The sequence below is a fragment of the Zeus faber genome (assembly GCF_960531495.2).
Source record: "Zeus faber genome assembly, chromosome: 10".
Taxonomy (NCBI): Eukaryota; Metazoa; Chordata; class Actinopteri; order Zeiformes; family Zeidae; genus Zeus; species Zeus faber.
In genome coordinates, this window is record NC_137199.1 from 29,506,896 (window position 1) to 29,516,135 (window position 9,240).

At 48.4% G+C, this 9,240-nt stretch overlaps 1 protein-coding gene across 1 annotated transcript; it reads left to right on the forward strand.

Moving 5' to 3' along the window:
- The first annotated feature begins 219 nt into the window (after positions 1 to 219).
- On the forward strand, positions 220 to 7,858 carry gask1b (golgi associated kinase 1B). Its single transcript, XM_080008694.1, has 4 exons — positions 220 to 1,589; positions 2,320 to 2,537; positions 3,345 to 3,571; positions 5,447 to 7,858. The coding sequence occupies exons 1-4, from the start codon at positions 755 to 757 to the stop codon at positions 5,652 to 5,654; spliced, it is 1,488 nt and encodes a 495-aa protein (XP_079864820.1). The 5' UTR covers positions 220 to 754; the 3' UTR covers positions 5,655 to 7,858.
- Positions 7,859 to 9,240: the final 1,382 nt, after the last annotated feature.

Consider the following 9,240-nt stretch of genomic DNA (forward strand, 5'->3'; position numbering starts at 1 on the left):
ATCTACTCGAGCTTTAAGAGTCCCCTGGGTCCTGGCTCCATCCCCCATGCTTCACAGCGTGTGAGTCTGATGACAGATGGAATGTTTCCCCAAATTTACCAGATAACAGCAGCGGCAGCAGTGTAGTCCCTGGGGCCAGATTGGAGAAATGCATATTTAAAAGTGGAAATTATAATGCAGTGTTTCCTTATACACAGATATTAAAACTATTACAAAACCCGCATGAATTAGGATATTCATGTCGTTAATGTTAATATGTGTTTATTTTATTTGTACTACTTTAAATTACATTAAACATTTAAAAGTAAGTGGAGTTTTTTTTAGTAGTACTTTGTAAACACACTGTGACCAAGTGCTTCACAAACAGCGAAGTGGAATAAAAACAATAATAATAAAAATTTAATAACAACACAATGGAAAAGAAATTACAACAAAGAGCGGACAGGGCGTTTTTTTTAAATAAAGTTTTAAACTATTTCTAGTTAGTTTTTATCTTAACAAATAAAGCTGCAAAAACAGCCTCGGCTGCAGACAAACAGAGTGAGGGTTGGAGGTGAAGAAGCGGGTCCACGCAGGGTCCAGTTGTCCGTGTGTCCGCCCTCCACTTCCACAGGAACTGCTCTGTCACGCACGGATCCACACCGCCCCCCGACCCACCGACTCGGAGATGCGTCCGACCCGCTGTGCGCGTCTCCCGGCTCTGGTTCCGGTCCACACCACCATGCCAGAGACATAGGCGCAGGTCCAGGTCCAGATGGAGACCTTCCACCGGCCACCCCGTTCCCTCGGCGGGTTCTGGAGGTTCTGCGCGTCCCGGAGGACCCTGGTCTTCTCGGTGTGCCTGGTGGTCTACGTCCTGGTCCTGGTCCTGCAGGTGGGACACCCCTCCTGGCCCGGCTGGGGCCGACGGAGCGACCGGGACTCGTACCGACGGAGCAGGGGCTTATATCACTTCCAGGCGGGGGACGCGCTGCGCGCTCCTGGCGCCGCGGACCCCGCCGGCCCGACCCGCTCCAACGTGGTCTACATCACCTTCAGGGCCAAGAGACAGAAGCCGGCCATCCTCCGGGGCACGGTGAAGCCCAAAGCGAGGAGAAAAAGCAGAAGGAACAACCAAGACTATGCGGCGCCCACGCAGAACAGAGCGCGCACTTTGGCGAGGCCGGGCCAGGCGCGCACACTGGGATCCAACAGCACCTCTTGGGGAGAGACTGAGATCAGCAACATGGATTACAGATTATCTGAGGTGAACCAAACTTCACACACGGATCCCCAGGTCAGCTCCATCCGGATCTACAGCCAGAGGGCTCCGCCGTGGCTCGGTGCCGAGGACGTGCGCGCCATGCGCTTCCTGGCCGGTGCCAAAGTGGCGCGCATCAGAGAGGTCTCCTCCAGGGGCTTCACGTCCTTCCTCATGTCCGAGAGCGACACGGACCAGACACGCACGCCGCCTGGGGTGTGCGGAGGGCGGTGTGGGCTGATTCGCAGCCCGGTGGACTCCACCGAGGTGTTCGGGTTCCACCTGGACCGGGTCCTGGGGCTGAACAGGACTCTGCCCGCCGCCACCAGGAGGTTCAGGGTCCTGCACGGTGCGTCAAGGACCAGGGCCATGAGTTCCAGCTCGTGTCAGGCCAGATTAGTAGAGGATTTAGGGCCGTGTGGTAAATAAATGAGTCCCATGTGGAAATATTTGAGCTCGTGGATTTTTGAGAACGAAGACATGAAAATTGTGACCTTAATCTCAACATTTCAGAATAGAAAATTAATTGATAAATGACAACTTTCTTTGTTAAAAAAATTGTTAAGTTTTAAACTTGTATCTTTAAAAATGAAGCTGTATAGAAAGCCTAACCCATAAAAATGCAGAGAAACAAACAATCGTAGAATTCTGACATCAAAATCAGAATTGTGACTCAACTATTTACTTTAAAACAGCAAAAATTATTTTCTTTTTATATTGTCCAAATGCTCTTCCGTAGTAAGCCATGCTGCTTGTACCAAAGTGACTGTATGTGCGTTCAAAACCATGTGTGTCTTCCCTTTTAAATTCCATGATGGAAGATATCGCTGCAGACCCTTTGAAACCACCATTTCATTAACGTTATCAACCAGGACGTGCTGTAAGGAGCGCCTTCATCACAGAAATATGATTCACACAGTGTAAACAGTGAGAGAAGCAGGTTCATCCGAGTTGCCCATGATTAAGGCACATGAACTCCCATCTGATTGTCATTATGTGTGACCTTTCGAGTATTAAAGTGTCTCCTGAGGACAAAACGTTCCCGCCTCGATGGATCTCTCCTCTCTTTCTCCCGTCAGATGGCCAGCCCTGTCCGGTGGTATTATGGGACGCATCCCTCTACCCAGAAGGCCTTGCAGCAAGCCGGTCCACCGTAAGGCTGACGTGGGGGGAGTACCAGAGCTCCCTGAAACAGAGGTGTTGGCACAGAAACGTGGCGCCCAAACCCGAGTCCGGCTGCTCCACCGTGCATCACTACGAGTGGAGCAAGTTGGCCCTGTTCGACTTCCTGCTGCAGGTGATGCACAATAAATAGTTGATGACTGATTGGACATGGCAGCCTATCAATTATGTTTGTTTTTTTTCAAGGTGCATTTTTAAGACTAAAACCAAATAAAGTCCCCAAAATAGGTCCCATTCTCTCTAATTCTGAATGGATTTCTTACCACTGGCAACTTACTGGGAAATACACAGATCACCCACAACATTAAAACCACTGACAGGTGAAGTCAATAACATTGACCATCTGGTTCCAATGGCACTGGAATGGTTTGAGGAACATGACAAAGAGTTGCAGGTCTTAACTTGGCCTCTGAATTCCCCAGACCTCAATCCCATGGAGCATCTGTGGGATGTGCTGGAAAAACAAGCCTGATCCATGGGGGCCCCACCTCACAACTTCCAGGACTTAAAGGATCTACTGCTAACATCTCGGTGCCAGATACCACAGGACACCTTCAGAGTCTGGTGGAGTCCATGTACCTACCAATTACAGCTTTTTTGGGGACACCACTAATTACCACAATATTAGTGGTAATTAATGGTGGTTTTAATGTTGTTGCTGGTGATATGTATTAAGTTAAGTTTAGGTACAAGGTTAATGATGATTAAGTTAGTGTCAGGGTTAAGTTGGTTTAAAGATAATGAAGTTTATAAATTAATTTGGTGTGGTGTAGGTGAGGTTAAGCATATACAGTAGTAGGGCAGTGTAAGGATTAGCGTTGTCAGAATGCATCCGAATGTCAACGATTTAGGGAGTCTCCAATCAGTCAGTTCATACTGAATTGAGTGTCTTGACTGTCCAAATCTAAAATGTTCTTTCCAGATCCACAACCGGCTGGACCAGTGCTGCTGCGGGTTTAGACCCCGAGCGCAGGATGTGTGCGTCAAACAGGGTCTCCACGCCGAGTGCGTGGAGCGGGGCCGCATTGCGCTCGCCGACATCGTCCACAGGAGTCACGACCCCAGACGCCTGGTCTTCAGCAACAACAAGGGCTTCTTCGACCGCAACGAGGACAACCTGGACTTCCAGCTGCTGGACGGCATCAAGGAGTAAGTGGGTCGAAGGGATCAGACCGGAGAGAAGATATAATAAGAGAATCTTTTCCACCAAGGTAGAGGAACTAAATCAGGAACGACCCAGAACAAGATCCAGACCTTTGTTTGCTTTGTCACTCTACCAAGAACCACGGAAATCAGGAGCAGGTGACACCTGAAATGTTTGATTGGTTTTATTAGGTTTGATGGGGCATTTCCACAATGGAACTACCACAACAACAGGAACAGCCCTTGGCTGTTGGTCCATCGGTTAGGGTTAGGGTTAGGTTAGGTTGTTTGGGGATAAGCCTACCTATTGCTGGGTGGAAAATGCACTCGCAGCTGCTATAATGGATGTTCCCCTCTTCACACGTGTTCCCTGCACACAGTTAAACAAAATTGGCTTTAAAGAAAATATTTAAAAAATAGCCGGGGGTTAGGAGGGCAAGGGGTTGTGCTGTTGGGGATGGTGTGGTTTGTGGAGCCACACCTGGCCTAGGTCTAAGTAATTGGGGCCCAGGATCAGAATGGCTGTATACCTGTTACTCGTTGGTTGGTCGAACAAGCCGCAGGTAAAACCCCTATTCCCACACACACTCAGGGGAGGAGCCTTGTCATGACACATGTCCACCTGCTCCTGGGCTTGTTCCGCAAGCCCACTCCCTACAATGAACTAGTGTGTCTAGAACCCCGTCTTCTGTGTCTCTATGCCGGAGGTCCCTGAAAATGGCACTTGGGTGCCGTGTGGTAGGCGGAAGTGCCACACTGTTGTAATGGGGTCCCTACAGTCTGATTCAAACCACCTGGTGTTAGGGTTCCCAATCGGGTGATCCATCTAGCTTCAGCACTTCTTCCTTCCCTGGTAGACCATTGTGTGTTGTATTGTAGAATTGAGAACCGCATTTGGGATATCCCGTGTTCCACAAAATGGCTTGCCAGCGGGTTCACTGTTGTTTTCTGGTGCCCTTCATTGGATTTGCGGTGGCTGATGCGTTGCCATAGGGGGTTTCTTGTTTCACCCACGTAGCTTATTCATACATGTGCCACACTTAATCCAATAAACACAGTTCTTGGTGGTGTGCGATGCTCCTCTTACCGTGGCATACGCAAGCTATGGCCGGCTGATTAGATGCTGTCAGTTGTTGTGAAAATCCTGTTGTTTCTCTGTTCTCTGGTGCTTGTCGTGGTTTGAGTTTCTTCTTCTTCTTCCTCTTTTGGCTGCTCCTTTTAGGGGTCGCCACAGCGGATCATCTGCCAGTGGTTTGAGTTTGGCGCTGACCAAAAAATCCTTAAGGTTTTTGTTCCTTCTGTCGGCCGAGATGATCCGGTGGCTGTTAAAAAAAAGTCTGTTGAGGAGAGAAGGGTGGTAAGTTTCCTGTTGAAAGGCCCGTGTGCAGAGTAGGTGGTTATGAGTGGTTTGATCCTTTTGTTATCCCTCTGTTTCACCACTTTGTATGTTTTCCGCGCTGTCCTCAGGAAACTTCGGGTGTAGCCCCTGTTCTTGAGTGCTTTGAACAGGGTCTGGGTCGCGTCCTCAAAGTAGGGTTAGGTTAGGGTTGATTAGTCCCTCATTACGGGGAATGAAGCTCCTGGTTCCTGAAACGGTTCCTGCAGTGAAAAATCCCCAAATGGTAAAACAAGTAAAATAAGGTGATTTATTAGCACCAAAGTAATGCTCACCTCAGTCCACCTCCCTGATGTTTACGTCTTCGGTTTTAAATTTTGCAGATAGGAATAATTTCTTGCTAATGTATGAATCATAGTGATAAAAATATCATTCAAACTTATCGCCTACAGTCTTTCCTGTCACTTTCAAGTCTTCCAATCAACTCCTCTTCTGCTCCTTCCTTTCTATCCTGCTTCTCCCTCCCTCTCCCTGTCCTGCCGCAGGCTTCCAGAGCGTTCGGTGGAGGTTCTGAGGAGCGGCAGGCTGCGGCAGTGCCTGCTCCAGTCTCTGTTCCTGGACCAGGTCTTCTGGGAGAGCCAGGGCGGGCGGCGGGGCATCGACAAGCTCATCGAGGTCGTCGAGCGGCGAGCCAAAGTCCTGCTGACCTTCATCAACGCCCACGGGATCAAGGTCACGCCCATGGGCGGCTGATCGGCCAATCGGGACGCGCCAACAGCTTTCAGCTCCTCCCATTGACGCCGAAAACGATCCGTGGTTCTGGAAGCTGCGCGTTAAGCTCCCTTTGGACCTTCAAGCTTTTTGCAGAACTTTTAATTGATATTACTGTAAACCGTAGTCACAAACCTCTTCACTTCACAGGGCCCGACACTAACTTTTAGATGTGTCAGCTGTTGGTTGCCAAGAGTGACAAAATGGGCTCCGGATTTTAATGATTTCACAATTGAGTGATAATGATCCTATAGAATTATGATCCATATTTAAACGTTCTCGCTTGTTTCACCGTGTTTGACAGAGTAAATCAATGCGCACTGAAAACTCACATGAAAAGGGGTCGACAACGTGGCAACCAGGCCGCATGGTGGACATCGGCCCAAATCTTGTTGCCAGGGCAACCATTATTGTCGGGCCTTGCTTCTACTGCAGCAGTATTACATCCTCCCATTCATATATCAGCAGGTGGTGGTTTCATTTGGGCTCGGTGAGGACAGTCCCAAAACTAAGAGCAATTAAAGGCTCATTTGTTACCTCAAATAGTCACCACATGGGCTCCATCAACCCCATATTCAACCGCCATCTTTTTAATATCTCACCTCTTCTCACACTTCCCTTTGAAATAAGGATTTCGAGAGGAAATGGTTTTATAACTCCATTTGAACTGCTATTGAGGTTTTCTGTTGACTGCAGAGAAAACCCTTGGAAAGACTTCCACTTATCTTTAAATGGATACACAAGCTGTGACTAACACAAACTAACAAGCCTTTCTTACTCTTGCCCCCGGTGACCAACTCCATTTGCAGTACAGCGCCTTGCTCAAGGGCAATGGCAGAAATCGAATACAAATCAGTTGCTTGCACTGTATCTACTCCATATGATGGAAAACACACTCGCATAGGTGTTATTTTCCCCAAACCGCTCCTTCCTTTGGGTTCTTTGCCTTAAGCAGCAGTGGAATGCTCCTCGTAATCAGTTGTTGGCTTCCTGTCTGTGGAGTGAGACTGGAATTTGGACTTTTGAAAATCCTCTTAAAGGAACCAAAAAGCCTGAGAATGAGCTCAGCAGACTCACAGTCCTGGTGGTGCACGGCGTGTTAAAACACCAGACCAGTGGGTTTTAGCCCGTTTTCAGGTACGGTCCTTGAACATTGTGCTTTTTTTTTTTTTTAAATCAACAACTGCAGCAAAACCCAAGCCTGCAGTTGTCAGGTTCGGGGAGGTCGTGGTGCGATGCCGACTGAGCCTTGGAGGTCAAAACGTCAAAACTCTCAGAAATGACCGAGAACCATTGTTCCCCGGAGGCTGACCCACTGTTCTTGTTGCGATCCTGCTACCGGAGGAAGTCGAACCTGCCGCCCGACATCCATGGACATGTTCTGAGTCAACGCCGTCATGCCACCAGGCCGCCTTCACCTCACGCTCCACCCTGGTCTCTGGGCACTTTTGAACACGCCCTCAGGGCGCCGCCTCCCAAAAGCTCACTCGTCATTGAACTGACAAGTCCCCAAACCCTGAAGCCCTCCTCATGAAGCTTGGTCGTCTCCTGCAGGCTTGGATGGAAATGTCGGGACTTGAACCTGTGTCTGTCTGGGGTTTGGAGGACTGGAGTTGCTTTGCTGTGTGTAACTTTTGGGAAATGTTTTTGCACCGCAACCGTCACCACGTCACCGTCAAGCTCAGCCCTGGTCTCTAGACGCTTTTAAATGAACACCCGTGTTGCTGGCATCGAACCCTCAAGTCCTTGGTAATGTTTTATTCAACACACTGGCATCAGGAGCATCACACCCCTCCTCCACCCCGCATGCCACTGTTATTTTTTGGGGAAATGTTTGGGTGTTGAATTGTAAATAAGAACATTTCACAAAAGTAAAATCGTTAAACAGCAAACTAACTGCGGTCCTCCTTTGTTGACAAACCCCAGACTCCCTGGCCAGTTTTCGTAACTCCACCTACATTAATCATTATCCACCATCCTCTAGACTGGATCGCTGACCTTTGACCCTAGACCCTGGTTTTCCAGAGTAACAGTTTGGCTTTTCCTTGACAGGAAGTTGATCAGGAGGAGGGCTTCCTACTTCCTGGTTTGAAAGAAAGAGACTTCTTGTAATGCCTCTTGTATGCACCCTCACCTAATTTAACTGAAATAAACATTGTATTGTATATGAAACTCACAAAATAGAAAACAGGTCATGGAACAAATGCAAAAAATAAAAAATAAAACATTTAAAAAATAGTTTGAATCTTTTTAATATTTTAATAAAAATAAAGTATAAAAAACAAAAAAGTTGTTTATTGAGACTTCACATCTGAGAAACGAAAATAATAAAACAGCGACAAAACAAATGGCATGAATTGTGGACACACACACGCACGTGCACACACACACACACACACGCACGCACTCACACAGCAGCTCATGCCAGTTCCAGTCTGAACAGGAAAAAGGGGAAATTCTGTCGTTTCCTCGGGGAAAATACATTTTTCTCGCCCTTTGTGCAGAGTCACACAGTGCGTGTGATTATTTGGTTCTCTGTGTCTCAGCACAGGCGCAGAGGAGCTGGTTGCTTTTTTAAACTGGGCATGAAATCATCTTCAAGACACGAAAACTTTCAAAACATCATTCAACACGTCAACACGTCAGTATCATTTAGAGAGAAAACCTGACTGGAACTGCACGTCCTTTACACCATGTTTATCAGGGAGGCAGCGTTTCTGTCTCAAATCCACGAACACGTAGACGAGAAGGAGGAAATATACAAACACACACAAATATCAACACCTTCATCAGGACGCTGTCTCCACGTTGAGTCCAAACGTCTCGAGGAAAAACTTTTCTTCTTATATTTCTGACTTTTGGCTCCGTCTCAGTCTGCGTCGCATGTTGCCTCATGTTAGTAACGATAACGACTGCGCCACAGAACACTGGCTGTCTGTCTATATGCCTGTCTTCCTGTCTGTCTGCCTGCCTGCCTGTGTCGTCTGTCCGCCTGTCTTTCTGTCTGCCTGACGGTCTGTCTGGCGGTCTATCTGTCTGTCTGATTGTCTGTCTACCTGTCTGTATGCTCATCTTTCTACCCGTCTGCCTGTCTGGCCTATTTCTCCCTCCCAATCAGACTAGTTTATGTTCAGACAGGAAGAAAGAGAGAGAGGAGGAAGAGAGAGACAGAGCGACAGAGAGAGAGAGACAGGCTGGCAGAAAGAGAGAGAGACAGAGTATTCCTCCTCTCTCCACCTCCACCGGTCTGAACAGGGAAAGGGAAACTCTCCCTCTTTCCTTGGGGGAACCTTGTGTTTCTCATGCTGCTTTCCACGCCGATAACGAGCTTTAAATGTAATAAAGACGTTGAAACAACAACAATCAACCCGGTCCACGCCGGTCTGGTCCACGCCAGTCCGGTCCGGTCCACGCTGGTCCGATCCCGGGTCCATGCCAGTCTGGTCGGACCGGTCCAACCCGGTCCGGCGTGGACCTGCGGGTTCTGCAGCGAGGAGCCCGGCTGTGCAGCTGCTCCTGGAGCCGCTCCAAGCCGCTCCACACAGAGGAGCTCTGTTCTCCCATTCTC